The sequence below is a fragment of the Pleurodeles waltl genome, chromosome 10 (genome assembly GCF_031143425.1).
Source record: "Pleurodeles waltl isolate 20211129_DDA chromosome 10, aPleWal1.hap1.20221129, whole genome shotgun sequence".
Lineage (NCBI taxonomy): Eukaryota > Metazoa > Chordata > Amphibia > Caudata > Salamandridae > Pleurodeles > Pleurodeles waltl.
Window position 1 is genome coordinate 1,062,868,621 of NC_090449.1, and position 21,080 is coordinate 1,062,889,700.

Here is a 21,080-nt window from a genome sequence, read left to right on the forward strand (position 1 = left end):
GGTGTTAAATAGAGATAGAATTACACACATTTGCGGTGGAGATTGGCCACAGGGCCTGGCCTGTGACCTACCCTCTATAAGCACCAAACAAGAGCAGTCCCTCCATTAGTATTTTTTTAGCCACTTTTTTTTTTTTTTAGCCCAGGTGGTGTCCTTCGGAGCTCAATGAGTCCAACAGAGGGTGTCTGTGCAGCCCCCCCATTCCTTTGCTTTTGGCTCTGCCATGGTCCCTGGGGGACCTCAGCACCAAGGCTACAGAGTCAGGGTATTCCTGCCCCACCCCTTTTTCTTTTTTTCCCACTTTTGTTTAGGGACTCAGCTGACTCCAAATCCCAAAAGGCTGGCAACACTTTCTGGTTGAAGTGACAATCAGATCAGGAGGATTTTTGAAGTGTTTGTGCCTCTAGATATAATTTTTTTTGTTTTCAAAAACTACTGAACGGATTTACACCAAATACCATCGCTTTCTGGACCAAGAGCTATCTTTCTGCCAAATCTGATGAAATTCTGTCCAGGCCGTTCGACCTGTAGTCATGTTCAAAATCCCTATGAGAAAATGCATGGGGAAAAAGAGTTTTGGGATCCCCCTCTTTTTTCAACTCCTCTTGACGAATCACCCCAAAAATGTCAAGCCAGCAACTGTACGGACAGTCGCATTCGTTTTGAAAATTTTGTGAAGATTCAAACAGCGCCAAAGTTATTGGTAAAACAAAAAATGCTTTTCCTATGCAAACTAAGCCTTAACTATAATTACCTATCAGTGGTCGCCAGTAGGTAATACATATATATCCTCATTCACCGCAGTGTTTCTACCACCAAAATGGCCACACCATAGTTGGAGGCTCATATATCAAGGAGTGCAGACACAGCAGGACGTTGTTACATATATCTTAACACAACGGTAGAGGAGAGGAGAGGAGAGGAGAAAGAGGACACGGACCCCATCCTCTCCCCAAAGTACACAACCAACTACACAAGGAGTATTGGTTGTTTATGTGGGTACCAAGTAAAGTTAAATTGCCCTGGACCCTCTGTGTGTCCCGAACTTCGGTACTTGTTTGTGTGCTGAAAGTGGTTGTCAGAAGGGGAATTTCTCCTTACAGACTAGGTGGTCTCACACACTATGAAGAGTCATGCTTCATCATTTGACCACTTAGCCCCGTCCAGGTAGAATAGTACCACCTGGACGGACTCAACCTTGCTGTTAAAAGAACTTGGAGGGAGTGCAGAGATAAAGATTATCTGGATAATAGTGGGATCCAGTTGTACTACAGAAAATATAAAATCACCTAATCAGTCACCTGTGTTATATTGCACCTTTATTCACGGTGACTGTTGGTGAGATTAAAAAACGGTGGGACACCTATGGAGGGTAATGACTCAAAGGGTCACCTATTGTTCACTGGCCAACATGTTTCTGCCCACTCACTAGAGCCAAAGGAGGTCTAGGGGCATTCGTCAGGGCCTAGGATCCCTAGATTCATGCACTAACGAGTTGTGTGCAGAAAGAAGGACAAAGGGCCTACCTCAGTACAAGGTGTCAAAATTAAGGTAACGCGAAGGGCCTTACCGGCTGAGGAGGGAGTGGGAATAGGTGCGCAAAAGAGCGTCACCCTTTGAAGCATGTTTGACTACAAGGGGACACTCCCTCTCCCCTAGACCAGGGGCGAATTGCCCTTTATTGACGGGGCCCTCTGGGTTAAGTGATCCACAGATAGGACCTTTGTCCTTCTTTCTGCACACAACTTGTTAGTGCGTGAATCTAGGGATCCTAGGCCCTAAAGCCCTGACAAATACCCCTAGTGATTCTTTGTTACTTTTTTTGTTATTGGAAAGGACCGTGGTGGGGAGCCTTAAAGCCCCTATGGTCCCATCCGGCGCTCTGCCTCCTGCACGAGCCGGCATTGCTTCTGCATGCAGGGAGCATTAGTTTATTATTTTTCCCTGCTCGCATGACATCAGGCAGGGAAAGAGATGAAAACTCTGCTCCCAGCAAGCAGGACCAGTTTTACCACTCCCGCTTGCTGGGAACACGGGTTATGTTTGCTCTTGCTGGTACCCTGCTTCCTCCTCTTTTTTTGTTTTTGAGACTCGGCTGAGTTTCGAAATGGCTGTCAAAACTTAGCGGTTGAAATGTTGGCAGCCAATCAGATCTGTGCATGAGATCGAGAGGATTTGCGAAGGTTTGCGCTTCTAAATATACAAATTAGATTTTCCTTTAATATCTTGAAAACTACGGAACGGATTTACACCAAATAAAAGCGTGATCTGCGGAACAAAAGCTACCTGTCTGCCAGACTTGGTGTAAGTCCGTTCAGCAGTTCAGGCGTGTCTCAAGAGTCTATGTGAATCGACATGGGAAAGAAACTTTTATTGACCCTCCCTCTCTTTTTCTCAGCCCCAGCTTCCATTCCGTGAGTGGTTGTGCGACTGGCTATATGAGTAAGCGAACTGGTGTGTAAGTCCATTTTAGAATGAGTGTTTTTGTGTGTAGTTGTACCGGTATGCGAATGGGTATGTGAGTAGTTGTGTGAGGAAGTAGTGTATGAGGTTTGTATGGGCGTGTGAGAGTCTTTAGGTGGATGATGTCATCAGTGATTTTATTGACAATGTCACGAGTGATCTAATATGTGAGGTCATAAACAGTGCATTGCGGGGACATAAGTTATAGTTAGAGCTGATAACTATAACTGCAGAATTTCTATGGTTTTGTCTGAGTAAATCCAGCACCTAACTAGAACGTCTCCGAACTTTCGTTTTTTTTCCATTGAATATACAAAAACGTATTTATAACTGAAAGATAATCGAAGTGTCTAACTTTGTTTTCCCTTACACTCAAAGGGTGATGCCAGTATGCCAACATCTGGAGAATGTGCGCGTGCAGGGCACTCAGGCACGCGCACCTGTATGGGCTCGCTCACGAGGAAGGCGGAAGTACCGTGCAATGAGCACTACACTGGAAGAGGACAGACAAAGTTAAGCCTGGTTACGGGAAACAAACAACTGATTAAAAAAAACCTGCAGAAACAGACAGTGGGAAAAAGTCAAAAAACGGACTGGAAAGTACCCAGAACTTCGGAAGCAGCAGCTGTTAAAACAGATGTTTGCCAATCAAATGCCCGTAAGAGATTTTGCTCATCTCGAAAAAAAAAGGGGGGGGGGGGGGGGGGTTGGGGGTTTACAACAAACCGGGACGAAAATGTGGCAGTGCATCAATCCTTTTTATTTTGGAGCACATCCATACTAGTGTTTTTGAAATATCACAAGCGGTACCTAGTTACTGCGCGCAATCCTAAGGAAAAGGGCATATTTTGATTTTTCTCATAATTTTTACGCCATATAACAAACCAACACCTTCCATCGAAAAAACAAACTATGTTCCCACGCGTTTAATCCTGAGAGTTACATGCAGATTAATCCATGGAGTGTGTTACATAGTGGGAACCAAAAGTTACCTTATCAATTAAAATCCTCATATGTTTTCTTTAGTGAAGGAGAATCCAAGAGGAAAATGTTCCCAAAAAGCATGTACTGTGGGCACAGAGCGTGGGCGATAGACCTGCTCTGTGCTGAGCAGGCAGGAGTATTGGACGGGAGGGCTCTGCCAACGGGGTAGCGGGCACAGTGCCCTGTGCCTCCCCGATATCACAGATCCGAGCATAAGGCACGCCCTGCGCCCAGGGGGCCCTAGAATCTGGCATGCCTAGCGCTTAGAGGCAAACTCCAGTCATAGTCGCTATACCCAAGTGATGGGTGGAATAGCTTGATTTAACCTAATGCCCTGGTAATTCCTCCAGGTCACATCACTGTTGTTCACTGTGCCACTACAAACAATGACCAACCTTCCAGGTCAGAAGAGTGAGCAAAAACATGATGGAGTGGAATGCAGCACAAGTACTTTCTACTGGCTGACATAAACCCACGTGTGACACCCATCACTTGTTTCCCTTTCTCAGTCGAACTGCAGCCTTCTGAACCCATTCAATCTCCTTTAAGACATCCCTCAGTTCATTGTAGTCTATATGAGGATATCTCGGTCTGTCAGTGGAATTAACAGTTCAGGTGGAGTTTTGCAGCTTAAATAATTTTCTGGATTCACATGCTGTGCATTATTCCACCATCTAGTGGTTGGGTCCAGAATTTTCAGCTATCTTGTCGTCATTCTTGTTTTAGAATTGTTGTTTGTTGGTGGGCTTCGACACCACGTCCAGCTCACCATCTTCAGATACTCGTGAGGAAGACATCTGCTGGACGCGAAGAGGATTGCAGCAAACTCTTCAAGCAGCAGCCTTGGCTCCCCTCTTCATCATCTACGCCCCCACAGCCAAGGAATGTTTCGGGGTCTGCTCCAGACAGGACAGGTTTCTCCACCACTGGTGAGCAAAATAATGGATGGATTAAACCCAGATCTGTGACTGGGGGTGAATGTTTGATTGGTTCCGCATTCCGTCCATCCAGTTACACTATCCCACAGCGTTTGTGTTTTGCTTTGCTTTTGCCACCCTAAGTGCGCCGGGTATGCCCAGAAGAGGGTCCCGGGCTCACTGTGCCACTGGATTCAAGCTAGCCTGGCTGATGAGGGGTAAAACCCCGAAACCGGTCCCAGGATGCTTGTTTCCGGTCCAGGGAGAACCTGGCCTGGCAGTTCGGGCTGGACTGTTCCCATGAGGAACAGGGTCAAGACTGATTTGCATATGGCTGGGTCCAAACTGGGGTGGCATGGTGAGCAAAATAATGGATGTATTAAACCCAGATCTGTGACTGGGGGTGAATGTTTGATTGGTTCCGCATTCCATCCATCCAGTTACGCTATACCACAGTGTTTGTGTTTTGCTTTGCTCCTCCACTACTGAAGAAACCAACCGTAGACCCAGATGACCTCACCAACATCCGTCCCGTTAAGCACCAATACTTTTTAGGAAAAATCATCAGGAGGGCAGTGTCCACCCAACTGCTGGAGTTTACCAACAAAAGCAATCTCCTACTGTGGAAGACTACAGTACAGGATGAAGGCAGCCACTCCACAAGTGGACGGTAGCAACATATTCCTGATCAACGATAGAGAGGAACCCTGCCTCTCCTCCTTAACCGCTCCACAGCCTTTTGACTCTGTTCCAGGGTGTGAATGGGTTCCTGATGATTGACACAGAAATCTGGGTCAAGAACACAGGACCTTGAAAGCTGGATGCAGCTCACAGAGCCAGGAGCCGCAAGATCCGAATAATCATATTTCCCTGTGAAGAAAATCAGGAATCTATCTTCTCTCCAAGCATCTTCCATTTCTACATGGAACCACTGTGTCCCCCACCTGGCAGCATCAAGATCCATCAACATGCCAACACAGTGGTGAAGCGAAACTTGAGGGGTCCCCCCTGCAAAGTACATTCATGGGTCCACCTCCCACCCACCCAATCAGAAGCTCCCAGGCCAGGGGCCCGTTTCACAGTGGCAGCTGTGCTGACGGGGCCTCTTGGAGTACCGGCCCCCCCCGCGCACAGCGGGAACAGTGGGGGCTAATGTTATGAGACTGTGCCAACACCACCCAGTTCTACCCCTCACTCTCCTCGTTCGACGATACCAATGTTTCTGAATCAAAGTCGATCTAATCCAGAACTACAAGTCAAGCACACGCCTCAAACTAAACCCATCATTGGCAGAGTTAACCGTTATCTCGGACATCTCCAGGTATCCACAGATCGATGCATGTCTCTCTGAAATTAACTTACGTACCCTCATCACCCAGCTGGCTTCCAGTGCACAGTCACTTGATTTCATTCTGAACAGTGACCCCACTTTAAGAAAAAAAAAAAAAAAAAACACACACACACACACACACTGCTGAGAGGACTATTACAATGCAAGCCCTGGTCCTCCCCCACCTGCATAAAGGCAATGTATTGCTCCACGGCTGTCCTGCTGTCTCTCTTACTCCCATCACAGGCGTCCTACGCACCACAACACATCCCAAAGGCCTGAGGAAGTTCAGCCCTATCAGTTCCATGACTTCCATGAACAACTTAATCGCTTGACCTCCATACCTGCTGCATCAACTCAAGAGCCCTCAACAATAACAATCCAGCTTGCCTGACCACAAACCAGGTAGACAGAATCAGACCCGAAGCCAAGCAATGTCTGGGCTGGAGGTCCGAAGATACAAGATTCTTATGCACTCCTACAAAGCCTTACTCAACCAGGGACCGGCATACATCAACCAGTGTGTGAACTTCCATCAACCCGCCAGACAGCTGCACTCCACTCCCCAGGCCCTCACGCACACCCCCCCCCCATCCGTCGCAGCCACAGCAGTGGTCGTTCCTTCTCCTACATCACCGCCAAGACCTGGAACGATCTGCCCCTCCACCTTCGAACAGCACCCCCCCCACCCCCCCACAATGGCGGGCTTCAAAAGGAGACTCAAGACCTGGCTGTTCGACTGAGACCTTCCTAACCTCAGCGCCCAGATACCGTCAGGCGTGATAGGGATGCACTATACAAATACTGATTGATTGATCGATCGATTGAAACCACACACCATCAAACACCTCCTTTGACAGCTGGATGTAATGTCCCGTAACTACTGCCTGTAGAGCGCACATCCGTGTTCTGTGACCCTTTGCTACATACAGCGATCTGCACTACATACATACGAACATGTGATGTAATGTCCACGAAGACCTGTGCTTGATGTCCAAGCACTACAGCCGCTGTCCACGGGGGTGAGGTGTGGGGACACCCGCTGGCAGTCAGTGGCTCTGCAGCTACTAGTCGCTGTGGAACCTCTGTGAAGACACGTTTCTCAGGGATATTTCAGCATTTCATCTGGATGTAATGCGTCACGTCACGTCGCGTCACGTTGATGCAGTCATTGATAATAGCACCAGTGGAGTCATGAGCAGTGCACTGGGCTGTTAACCTTAACTAGAGAGTTTCATTATTTTTCAGATTTTTTTATCATAATTAAGGCTTCCAGTTTTCCGTTTTTACTGATTTTTACAGAATCAGAAATATTATGATGCGCTCAAGAATGTATAAGTTTAGAAAACAACACCATCAGCTTTGTTAAAAAACACATTTGGCTTATACAAAGGAGGCTTTGTTGATAATTTCGTTGTTGGGCGTGGTTACCAACGGGTACACAGTGGATTTGCACTAGTTTGGTTTCTTTATCTTCCACCTACAGAATGCTGGTTGGACAGTGTGAATGTTTACACAGTGCTGGGGGCAGAGACATTTAAAGGCCTGGGCAAAGTGGCCCCAGCCATTCAGGGGCCCCTGATAGAGCCAGCTCTGTTCTTACCCGTGACCTTGAATAATTCTTAAACAGATTGTTTAAATATAGTTTCCCTTGAATTTATTCTTAATGTGGGTGATGTGTGGAGTCTGTTACAGACATGTTGCAGAGAAATGTTGTGTTTGTTTCACGCAACATTCATAAAAATGTTTCTTTTACATCACAATAGGACCTCCCATATGAGAATTGGAGGGTGTCACAGAGATTATTTGTAGTAATGTTAGTGAGCTGCTGCTGTGTTACAATATTGAAAACATGTCACTACCCCTGAATTACATATGTAAACACATGGGAGTGCCCCTGTGCACTGCCAGGGACCTGGCCAAAGAGGGCTTGAAAGAACTGAAACTGGATCCTAAATTCAAAACTGTTCCAAACATGGCCCCCAGAGCAGGTTTGGCCGAGGGCCCCAAAATTCTTAAGATGTCCCTGGTCAGAGGCTGCAACTATAATAATAAAACAATTTTTAGAAGGACCTGAAACTATTTTCATTTTTTTATGGGGTCCTGTGAGCTATGAATATTTATAGACTGTAAATATGTAACCTGCGTTTGTGAGAGTGTATGTGTGTGCGTGGGGGGGGGGAGGGGGGGGAAGGGGCTGTGTGTGTGCGCTATGAGTGAAAGATTTGTAAAGAATTAGCTCCAGGGAGTGAGTAGTGTCTGTAGTATAGAGAGACTTTACACTGCAGTGCACTCCAGTATTTCACTTACTATTTTCATTAAACATTTGCTTGTTTGAAAAAAATGTGTTTTAAGCCTATTGAAATATGTAATATTAAATGGCCCAAGACTGGGATGCCACACAAATTCTCAGACTATTAGAATCTAAACCTCAGCTTCATGAAAGCTGTTGTTAAACTAATCTGCTACAAAATAAAAACTGTGTATCTTTTCACTGGGGGCGCGGTCTGCAGAATCCTGGGGGGTTACTATGCACAGACCATCAGTGCACACTCGTTACATCTTACAAACATGTTCAGACTGCAGATCGCCTTAGAACAGTGGTTCCCCCCAATCTGTGATGCGGAGGCCCCTGGGGGTCCCCGAAGCCTCCTCCGGGGTCTGTGTCTGTTTAGTAAATTAATATTAACAGATTAATAAGGTGTGCAGAAATAAAGTGGCTAAATGTACAATTGAACATTTTAAAAAGCACTGTAAATGTCAAGGAATTTGAGGCTAAAAATTAAATGAGTCTCCTGCGACTGGCTCCTGGGAGCAGGGCAGGTGCAAACAGAATACAGTATGGGCGATGTGTGGCTTCAAATGAATTTGTAAACGCTTCAACTTTCCTATTAAAATGTTTATTTTTTTGTTTAGAATTTGTAAATAAAATGTGTGATCAGTTGTGTATGATGAATGCTTGTTTCCATATTTTTGTGTATTGTTTTGTGGTTCAAATCATGAACTTCTGCCGGGGTCCTGGGCTCAGTAATGACTCAGTGGGGGTCCCCATCTTCCAGTATGACTCGGGGGAGTCCCCGACTTCCAGTAACGACATGGGGGTGGGGGAGCTGCCCAGGTTCCAATATTGATTGAGATGGGGGCTCTGGGTTGCAGTAATGATAAAGTGGGGCCCCCAGAAGTCCAAAGGTTGAAGTCTTCTATATGAATGAAAACAAGCGCTTTGAAAGCAGTCTCTCTTGAGAGAGGGCCCGGGGCCGGCTTGTGCATTAAAGACAAGGCAGAAGGAAACTGGGCCACTGCGGGGCACGAGGGAGCAAAAGTCTGTGGGTTAATGCGCCTGCTGCTGCCAACAGTGAACGGCCTCAGCCAGGAGTTCCTGTGGCCGAGCGCCAGAATATATAATAATTACCAATCAATCAATCAGGAATTTGTAAAGCAAACTACTTACCCCTGAGGGTCTCAGGGCTCTACGGGGGGGGGGGGGGGGGTGGATATTGTTCGAATCCCGATGACTGGGAGCCAGTAACAGAAGGCAGCACAGGAGCTGGGTCTCTTGTGCCGTGCACCAGTCGTGACTTCACAAGAGACGGCTCCTTTACCGTGCGGCGGTCACACAAGAGGGCGCCGTGCACCTCTCCGCGGTGTCCTATACTAGTGCACACGGCTGACTCCCTTCTCGGGTGTGTTGCACACGCGCCTCTCACACCTACATCCCTGAGTGTGCAAAGCCCCAGCGGATCTGGGGGCGGACAGATCCCACTGAGGGGGGTGGAGTCAGGGACCCTCAGAGAGATCTGCAGCACTCTGGTTGGTGCAAGCCCCTAGGGTCACTGGGATTACGGGAGTTTGCCACACAACTCACCATCTGCCGCATAATGTTCAGGATTCTAGCTCAAACTATTTCTAACGCAATGGCAAAGGTTAACTGGTCGCCTCCGAGGTGAAGTTACCCTAGTGACTCGGATCACAATAGCCTCTCCGGCCACCACTGTACAGCGCCCAGCGCTGCCTGTCGGTTCACAGAGCATGTACCGCATGCATGAGGTGAAACCTTTGCACAAACAGAACGTGGGTTAAGATGACAAAATATCAATACCGCCACAGAACCTGGGGCACTACTCCGCATAATTTGCCTTTGGGTGCCATGTCATTTAGTCAGCCCTACTGCATGGCTCGGTCCTCCTCTGCCACATAATTGGAGAGGGCCTGGAGAGCAGGTTCAAGCCCAGGGCGTAGTTCCTCAGATCACACATGTTGCTCGCTAACGTTCGTCTCTGTGCACAAGAAGCCTTGCCACACCCAACCCTTCACAAACCGTAAGTATGTTTGCACAAGGCCTAATGTGGTTTGCACACTAATCGCCACCCAAGAAACGCCCACTCCCTGTACAGCGCCTGCTGTGAACACAAACTATGAATGGGACATCGCAGGGCCATGGGTCGCCCACACCGCGTGGAGCAGGAAGGGCGGCCGAGAGGCCCCATCACTGCCGGGGCTGGGCGGTGCCGGCCACAGAGGAAGCCGCCCTGTGCATGTGTGAGGGTTGTTACCACTGGAGGGAGGGGCAGGTGTGCAACACTACCGGAAGCACAAGCCAACTTCTGCAGAGTGACTCGGTGACCTCTGCGACAGACACGTGCGGGCACTGAACACACAACCGTGCGACCAGGAAGTGGTGCACACGGTATCACACGAAGGTGCGGAGCACAGGCAGTGAGAGTGGTGTGAGACGCCCACAGAGTGAATAGCACCAGACGATAGTGTCCGGAGTGCACACACCAAGATCAGACACCAATATCACCAGTGCACCCAAGATCAGCCATCAATATCACCAGTGCACCCATGATCAGACATCAATCTCACCAGTGTACACACCAAGATCATACATCAACATCACCAGTGCACACAAGGTGATCACACATCAATATCACCAGTGTGCACAGTATGATCAGACATCAATATCACAAGTGCACACAAGATCAGCCATCAATATCACCAGTGCGCACAAGATGAGTCATCAATATCACCAGTGCGCACAAGATGAGTCATCAATATCACCAGTGCGCACAACATGATCAGACATCAGTATCACCAGTGCGCACAACATGATCAGACATCAATATCACCAGTGCGCACAACATGATCAGACATCAATATCACCAGTGCGCACAACATGATCAGACATCAATATCACCAGTGCGCACAACATGATCAGACATCAATATCACCAGTGCGCACAACATGATCAGACATCAATATCACCAGTGCGCAGAACATGATCAGACATCAATATCACCAGTGCGCAGAACATGATCAGACATCAGTATCACCAGTGCACACAACATGATCAGACATCAATATCACCAGTGCGCAGAACATGATCAGACATCAGTATCACCAGTGCACACAACATGATCAGACATCAGTATCACCAGTGCACACAAGATGAGACATCAATATCACCAGTGCGTACATGATCACACATCAATATCACCAATGCGCACATGATCACACATCAATACCACCAGTGCACCCAAGATCACACATCAATATCACCCATGCACAACCCAAGATCAGGCATCAATATCACCTGTGCACACACCAAGATCACATCAATATCACCAGTGCACACAAGATCAGACATCAATATCACCAGTGCACACAAGATCAGACATCAATATCACCAGTGCACACAAGATGAGGCATCAATAGGACCAGTGCACCCAAGATCAGACACCAATATCACCAGTGCACCCAAAAGCAGATATCAATATCACCAGGGCACACAACAGGATCAGACATCAATATCACCAGTGCGCAAAACGTGATCACACATCAATATCACCAGTGCACACAAGATGGAACATCAATATCACCAGTGTACACAACATGGTCAGACATCAGTATCACTATTGCACACAAGATGAGACATCAATATCACCCGTGCACACACCAAGATCAGACATCAATATCACCAGTGCACACACCAAGATCAGACATCAATATCACCAGTGCACACACCAAGATCACACATCAATATCACTAGTGCACACACCAAGATCAAACATCAATATGACCATTGCACTTACCAAGATAAGCCATCAATATTCATGGTGCTTAGAAAGCGAAAATCACACACCAACATCTACAGTGCAAGCAGAGGGCAAGATCTGACATGCATTGTCAAGGAGCACACAGAATAGTGTCAGGCACCAATGGTCATAGTGCAAGAAAAAAAGCAAGATAAGACATCTGCACTCACAAGCTCACTGAGACACACCTCTGTCTGGCACAATTTTTCATAGTGGATAGACTATTAGATGTTAATATTCATAGTGCACACACTGAGCACCATCTGACATCTATAGTTACACTGCACACAGAGCAGCATCAAATTCTAACATTTACAGTGCATGCAAAGTAAGTTCAGACATCAATATTGAAAAAATGCATGTGCACGAACCCCTATCAAACACCAATACTGACAGTGCACATAGACAACAGTATCAAACCGCCAAATTCAGTTCAAACATGGAACAAGATCAGACACCAATATTCACATTACACACACACAGACAGTATCCAACGCCAATGTTCACAGTACACACAGACAGTATCAGACACCAATGTTCAAAGTACGCCCAAACAGAATCAGACACCAATGTTCACAGTACACACCAACAAAAGCAGAGAACAAAGTTCACAGAACACAAAGACAGTACCAGGCAACATTTTTCACAATACACACACACAGACAGTATCAAACACCAATGTTCACACTACACACAGTATCAGACACCAATGTCCACAATACACACAGACAGTATCAGACACCAATGTTCACATTATACACAGACAGTATCAGATACCAATGTTCACAGCACACACAGACAGTATCAGACACCAATGTTCACAGTACACACAGACAGCATCAGACACCAAACACCAATGTTCACAAAGACGGTATCAGACACAAATGCTCAAAGTACACAAAGAGTCAGTATTAGACACCAAAGTTCACAGTATATACCGACAGTATCAGACACCAATTTTCACATTATACACAGACAGTATCAGACAATAATGTTCACATTATACACAGACAGTATCAGACAATAATGTTCACAGTACACACACAGAGACAGTATCTCGCACCAATGCTCATAGCACTCACACAGACAGTGTCAGACACCTATGTTCACAGTACACACAGACGGTATCAGACACCATAGTCCACAGTACACACAGACGGTATCAGACACCATAGTCCACAGTACACAGAGTAAGTAGACACCAAAGTTCACAGTACACACAGACAGTATCAGACACCAATGTTCACAGTTCAGAGAGTATCAGACACCAATGTTCACACAGTGCTCACCAGACAGTATCAGACACCAGTGTTCATAGCACTCACACAAACTGTATCAGACACCAACATCCACAGTGTGCATAGTGCCTGTATCAGGCACCAGTACTGACCATGCACACAGACAATATCAGATACCAATATTTTCAACACAAAATGAACACTCCCACAGACCAGCCGCAGTGGACACGCAGCATAAGGATTTAAATCACCAACATGCAGGGAAAGAACAGAAGCTGGGAATGTTCCGATTATGAAATATCAGAAACATACGGGACACGCGGTGGATGAGAAAAACTACAAGCAGTTTGCAGAGACATTAATTGTAAACAGAGCTGAATTGCGAGAGAGAGGATATTTTAAAGGGCTAAAGCACTCTCTGTAACACACCGAAGTTCGCAGTGCAAAGAAAAATAAAATAAACCTTCCACACGCCTCAAAAACGGTTGTAATGCCACCTAGAAAGAAAACAATTCCCATGACATCATTCATGGGAACCATGAGCAACCTACCACCGAAAACACAACACAAACAGCACGAGAACAGAATCGTGAATCAACGCAGAAGCAGAGCAACACCACAGAGAAATCAGCACCACACCGATGAAGTATAGAATATCTAGGAAACAAAGGAAAACAAGCACTGGCAATGCCAATAGGTCAGGTTTATAACAGAGTGCCTTGTGGGTCACTGGTGAGTTCAGGCACTCGATATGTTGTCATGAAAGCACTCTGTAGCTCACTCTTGCATTCACCCACTCGTTCTTGCATTTGCACACTCACTTATACTCAAATGAACACAAATTGTCAGCAAGTACGTGACAGATATCTTTCGAGAATAAAAAGTATAAAAATGGTTCAGCCTAACCAGAACACTTGTAATAAAAAATATTTTAAACTTAGCAGAGAGTGGCCATCTTGCAATAATAGTGTATTCAGTGTATTTTTGTTTTACGGTTCTAGCACGGCTGCCACATTTAGAAGCAACTTGTTGGCCATCTTGGAGCGGTAAACAATGGCACACTATGAACAATACCATTCCAAGATGGCTGCCCAGATTAGATGCCGCGAGTGCTACGGTTGCGATCCAAACCGGATTAAATGAGCAGTAAACGAGGGACCCAGTAGCAGTGTCTGGGGAGGTGCAGATCACTAAACAATACTAATACAAAGAATGCTTCAGTACACTATAAAAAATACTAATAAAATAAAAAGTAGAAGGAAATGCATGAACTGGGACCTATAAAAACAAAAACTGGAAAACTAAAGGACTGGCCCACCAGCCGTGGCACTGAGGCAGAATCATTATGTGGCAGAGGTGCATATGATCGGGCGAAATGCTGTCACTCATAGGGCAACGGTGCTAACAGCTGAAGTGGGCTGGGCCAATGCCCCATGCTTTATGCTGTCATGGACAGAAATGGGGAGGACGAGAAACAGACCAATGGCAGAGGGCGGAGCCAAAGCCCTCCTACGGGCCTGATTACAAGGATGGGCGCCATTTATCACACCCGATAAATAAAAATGCCGCAGGCTACAATATTTATCGGATGCAAGATAAATTGCACCCATTACGAGTTCCTGAAGAATCACATGCACATTTTGGTGTTTAATGCACCAAAATATGCATGATACGGTAAATACTGTACGTTTTCCCCTGTTAAATTTCAGCAGGTTTGACCAGACTAAATCTAACAAAGGTGGAGATATTTAAGGCATCCATTAAATAACACTCAAATCGTAATTCGGACCCCAGCTCAAACATGGGTTTACACAGGGATCAGAAATTAATGAGCCCACTCGTAATATATATGTACATATTTTTTACCGAATCGTTTTATTACAAGATCCTTGGAACTAATTAAACCTTTTAGATTCTCTTAAAAGGGTCTAACAAGGATTATCACACTGCAAATATTCTACCCGCAGGGTTTGTCATTGGGGGCAATCAAAACATTTGCAGAGGACAGTAAACTGAGATTCCATGTAACAAAATATCTCTCTACAGTCTTCAACACAGTTTCATAAAAACCCCACCCTCTACAGCCTGTAGTCTTAAACGTGTGGTTTTCACAATAAATATGCCAGGCCTACTGCCTTTGTCTTAACTTTAAATAGTAAACAGATCACACCAAAAGCCTTGAAAGCTGAATTAGCACATAAACTCAGTCCTGCCATATTGAGCATAAACTTTCGAACAAGATAAAAGTTCAACACGAGCACTCGTTTTCAGCAGAAGAACACAACTTCTAGCCAAGCAAATGTACTCAAGAGAATCAATATGTGGGCGGGAAAGACCCCCCTCTCTCACCAGTTCTTTGAATACTCATTTTTGGGAAGCCGGCCTCAGGATATAGAAAGTATTAGGCTGAAAACCCCATGCCTAAGAAACAACACTGCATCTCAAACATCCACAGTCTACACAGAATGAGTAGCAAGTTTGTTCACTGACTACAGAATTTCATTTCTGCAAAGATATGTAGAGGGGACTCCAACCGGTAGGGTAAGATAGGCACAGACAGTGAACACTGAACGCCCGAGTGAGATGTGCGCATGTTCATTCACCAACAGGGCACTATTGCAACACCTCAGTCCAGAAACACAGAACAGTAATGTAACGAGGTCATGTTTATTCTACACAGAAGATGAGTGTAACATGCCTGTATAGCCAGAGCATACAGGAACACTTTAGTGTTATATACGTGTGTTCACCGACAGAACACGGGCCGCACGGACACAGACTACAGGGAGTGCAGAATTATTAGGCAAATGAGTATTTTGACCACATCATCCTCTTTATGCATGTTGTCTTACTCCAAGCTGTATAGGCTCGAAAGCCTACTACCAATTAAGCATATTAGGTGATGTGCATCTCTGTAATGAGAAGGGGTGTGGTCTAATGACATCAACACCCTATATCAGGTGTGCATAATTATTAGGCAACTTCCTTTCCTTTGGCAAAATGGGTCAAAAGAAGGACTTGACAGGCTCAGAAAAGTCAAAAATAGTGAGACATCTTGCAGAGGGATGTAGCACTCTTAAAATTGCAAAGCTTCTGAAGCGTGATCATCGAACAATCAAGCGTTTCATTCAAAATAGTCAACAGGGTCGCAAGAAGCGTGTGGAAAAACCAAGGCGCAAAATAACTGCCCATGAACTGAGAAAAGTCAAGCGTGCAGCTGCCACGATGCCACTTGCCACCAGTTTGGCCATATTTCAGAGCTGCAACATCACTGGAGTGCCCAAAAGCACAAGGTGTGCAATACTCAGAGACATGGCCAAGGTAAGAAAGGCTGAAAGACGACCACCACTGAACAAGACACACAAGCTGAAACGTCAAGACTGGGTCAAGAAATATCTCAAGACTGATTTTTCTAAGGTTTTATGGACTGATGAAATGAGAGTGAGTCTTGATGGGCCAGATGGATGGGCCCGTGGCTGGATTGGTAAAGGGCAGAGAGCTCCAGTCCGACTCAGACGCCAGCAAGGTGGAGGTGGAGTACTGGTTTGGGCTGGTATCATCAAAGATGAGCTTGTGGGGCCTTTTCGGGTTGAGGATGGAGTCAAGCTCAACTCCCAGTCCTACTGCCAGTTCCTGGAAGACACCTTCTTCAAGCAGTGGTACAGGAAGAAGTCTGCATCCTTCAAGAAAAACATGATTTTCATATGCAGGGCAATGCTCCATCACACGCGTCCAAGTACTCCACAGCGTGGCTGGCAAGAAAGGGTATAAAAGAAGGAAATCTAATGACATGGCCTCCTTGTTCACCTGATCTGAACCCCATTGAGAACCTGTGGTCCATCATCAAATGTGAGATTTACAAGGAGGGAAAACAGTACACCTCTCTGAACAGTGTCTGGGAGGCTGTGGTTGCTGCTGCACGCATTGTTGATGGTGAACAGATCAAAACACTGACAGAATCCATGGATGGCAGGCTTTTGAGTGTCCTTGCAAAGAAAGGTGGCTATATTGGTCACTGATTTGTTTTTGTTTTGTTTTTGAATGTCAGAAATGTATATTTGTGAATGTTGAGATGTTACATTGGTTTCACTGGTAATAATAAATAATTGAAATGGGTATATATATTTTTTTTGTTAAGTTGCCTAATAATTATGCACAGTAATAGTCACCTGCACACAGAGATATCCCCCTAACATAGCTAAAACTAAAAACAAACTAAAAACTACTTCCAAAAATATTCAGCTTTGATATTAATGAGTTTTTTGGGTTCATTGAGAACATGGTTGTTGTTCAATAATAAAATTAATCCTCAAAAATACAACTTGCCTAATAATTCTGCACTCCCTGTAGTGTAACACGTAAGCCCACTGTGTAGTTATGTATGCCAATTGCATATAAAATATTAGGGTAACACGCACTTTGTGCCCAGCACATTGGTGTGACATGCATGTGTTCTTAAGAGAGAGGAGTGGTGTCCCAGCACGTATATTCACTGAAAATAGCATGTTTGTGTAACCAGTGCACTTACAAAGAACAAAGTTAGTGTAACGTCACATACTCATAGAATGTACACTTTGTAGCTCAACATGGGTGTAACTCAACTCAGCTCTGTTCAGGGATCAGAAGTGTAGTACAGTACCGTGACAGGCAATGCCCACTTGAACGCTGAATAAATCACACCAGTGTCCACAGGAGAAAGGATTAGACGTGCAGGCACAAAATATCAACAAGCACTGGCAAAGCCAACAGGTCTGATCTGTAAAGGCTGACTTTGCCCAGCTTGGTCATGATTGGATAGCTTTGCCGTCTGTCTCGGGTCTCTGCTCCTGATTTGACTGCTTTGCTCCCTAGTATTATGTTTGTCCCACCAAGGATAATCGTATCAGTGTTTTATGATCGTAGGTGTCCTGTGGTGGAAACAACAGGTCCCCGCAGCCTCAGTGAGCTGAGAGAGCATCACAATGACCCCTCCCAGCGGAGCACAGCACGGGCCCCCGCGTGCTCAGTGCACACACAATAACAGCTGCACTAGTGTCAACAGCGCTAATGGGCCTTTTAAACCACTTAATCTCAGGCCAAGGTTTATGAGACTCAGATAACTGGTGCTTCGCTCGATGTGCACGCACCGTGGCCACGCGCACCGAGAACACGCCCAGTGCGTGACATCGTGCACGGCTGCAAGTTGTGGTGCACGGCTGCAAGTTTCGGTTCCGGTGCATGGCTGCTGCAGGATTGCTAGTGCGGGTGCAGCGACTGCTAGTGCAACGACTGAAAGTGCGGATGCAGCGACTGCTAGTGCAACGACTGAAAGTGCGGGTGCAACGACTGAAAGTGCGGGTGCAAAGACTGCTAGTGTGGGTGCAAAGACTGCTAGTGCGGGTGCAACGACTGAAAGTGCAGGTGTCTCCCTGCACCTTCCTAGGTGGAAGGGGTGTGTGAAGGGGGGGGGGGGGGGGCACGGAGGAGCTGGTGTGCTGGGGAGCTATGAGCCACAGCTAATCAGGCGGAAGGGGAGTGGGGGTGTTACAGTAAGTTTATGTGGGGAGAGTTGTGTTAATACTTGCTACCCAGTTGGGGCAATCCCAGTCATGGATCATCACCCCATTGGTACTGTTTACTTGTTGCAGGGCCCCCACCGAGTGAACTGGAGACTGGTTCTATTTAAGGCAAGTGACCCCCAGCAGAGTCATGGCGCCAGGGCCCCGGAAGAGGACAGGGCTTACAAGTGAAGGCACGAGGCGCTCACCCCGATGTTACCTGCAGCAGCAAAGACGGAACCCCCAAATCATCATAGTTTTGTTGCAGCAATAGAGCTCGCTTCTAGCTGCAGCAGAGACCACAGCCTGCCCGCCCCCCCCCCCCCCACGACTCCTATACCTACATTCTGACTCAAGCAGCAGGGACCCCCAACCCCCCACCACCACCTTTCAGGTCCTAGCTGCAGAAGAAGGACGCCCCCCTTTATTGGTTCACTGCAAGAGCAGACACACTGCACTCCGTCCTAGTACTTGGGGCGGCAGCACAGCCCCCCCAACAACCCCCCACTTCTCAGTACTCACCGAGGAGCCGACATCCACCCTGAGTAACCAAGTGTTACTACCTGCAGCAGCAACGACCCCCTCCCCATTACAAGCCGCAGCAGCACTGACCCCCCATGTTCCTAGCCGCAGCAGCACTGACCCCCCATGTTACTACCCGCTGCAGCACTGACCCCCCATGTTACTAGCCGCAGAAGCACTGACCCTCATGTTACTAGCCGCAGCAGCACTGACCCCCCATGTTACTAGCCGCAGCAGCACTGACCCCCCCATGTTACTAGCCGCAGCAGCACTGACCCCCTCATGTTACTAGGTGCAGCAGCACTGACCCCCCCATGTTACTAGCCGCAGCAGCACTGACCCCCTCATGTTACTAGGTGCAGCAGCACTGACCCCCTCATGTTACTAGGTGCAGCAGCACTGACCCCCTCATGTTACTAGGTGCAGCAGCACTGACCCCCCGTTACAAGCCGCAGAAGCACTGACCCCCGCCATGTTATTAGTTGCAGCAGCAAAACAACCCCCCTCCCCCGTTACAAGCCGCAGCAGCACTGCCCCCCACCCATGTTACTAGTTGCAGCAGCACCGCCCCCCATGTTACTAGTTGCAGCAGCACCGCCCCCCATGTTACTAGTTGCAGCAGCACCGCCCCCCATGTTACTAGTTGCAGCAGCACCGCCCCCCATGTTACTAGTTGCAGCAGCACCGCCCCCTCCGCCCCATGTTACTAGTTGCAGCAGTGCAGACCCCCCCATGTTACCAGTACCAGCAGCCCTGTCCCCCATGTTACTAGTTGCAGCAGCACCGCCCCCTCCGCCCCCATGTTACTAGTTGCAGCAGTGCAGACCCCCCCAATGTTACCAGTTCCAGCAGCCCTGCCCCCTCCGCCCCCCCCCCCCCGTGTTACTAGTTGCAGCAGCACATTCCAGTGGTTGAAGGGAAGGGGCCGAGCTCCGGACCCCAGGCACATGCCACACGGGCCACAGCCCCCCCATCAGCTTCGCAAGTACGGCCCCCACACTAATGAAGGGGAAGCCCACCGTTTCCTGGTTGTAGGGGGGGCATCAGTACAGACCCCACCCCCCCGGGTCACAAGCAGCAGCTGCACCCACCCCGTGGCTCGGGGGTCACAGGCACCAAAGCGGGTGTAGGGGCAGCGGCACACCCCGGACGCCCCCGTACCCGGGGGCAGCTTCCAGCAGCCTCCCCTCTAGTTGCAGCACGGGCCACTCGTGCACCCCACCCTTTCCTCCCCCCCACTGCCCCTGCACCCCAATGCTGAAGATAATTATGGGGTGTGGAGGAGTCCAGGCCCCCCGCGCTTTGCTTGTACCCCTTCCTGAGGTGAGAGTATTTGCCCTTTGCCCCCCCCTCGCCCTTTGACCGTACCCCTTCCTGGGGTGACCCCCCCCCCCCTGCCTACCTTGATGATGCTGCTCCTCCGGGGGATGCCCGTCTTGCCCTCTCTGCGGTCGGGGCTGGGGGGCGGATCCTCGGGCGCCCCCAGGGGTGCGCAGTCCCCGTTGGACACCCCCGGGCTGAGGGGGGACGAGGGCAGGGAGCCCCCGATCTCCGCCGAGCCCCCTCCCCGGCCGCTCTCCGCCATCCTGCCGCCGCCTTCCTCCTCCTCTTCCTCCTCCGCCTCTTCCTCCTCTGCGGGGCTGAGCACCGAGGGCCGGGGCTGGAGGCAGGAGGGGGGCGGGACCAGGGAACCCCCGCCACCGGAGGGTGCGAGGGGGAGGGGTTGGGTGGCAGGACCCCCCCCCCCACCCGGGGCTGGAGGCTGCAAGGGAGGGGCCACCCCCCCCCCCCAAGCTGGTGTACTGGGGGCTGCAAGGGAGGGGCCACCCCCGCCGTGCATGCAAGGGAGGGGTCAACCCCCCCCCCACCACACACTCACCCGGTGCAGGAGGCTGCAAGGGAGGGGTCACCCCCCCTGCAGGAGGCTGCAAGGGAGGGGTCACCCCCCCCCCCCCTTTGCTGGTGTACTGGAGGCTGCAAGGGAGGGGCCACCC

At 48.3% G+C, this 21,080-nt stretch overlaps 1 protein-coding gene across 2 annotated transcripts in view; it reads right to left on the reverse strand.

The window, feature by feature from the left end:
• The window catches only part of PLCL2 (phospholipase C like 2), a 354,897-nt gene extending 334,148 nt beyond the window's left edge, over positions 1-20,749 (reverse strand). Inside the window, exon 1 of one of the 2 annotated variants that reach the window (XM_069212080.1) lies at positions 20,489-20,749. In XM_069212080.1, coding sequence (XP_069068181.1) covers positions 20,489-20,671 — 183 coding nt within the window. In that variant the 5' untranslated portion in view covers positions 20,672-20,749. The remainder of the gene's footprint in view (positions 1-20,488) is intronic. The other variant, XM_069212081.1, reaches the window with a different exon arrangement.
• Positions 20,750-21,080: the final 331 nt, after the last annotated feature.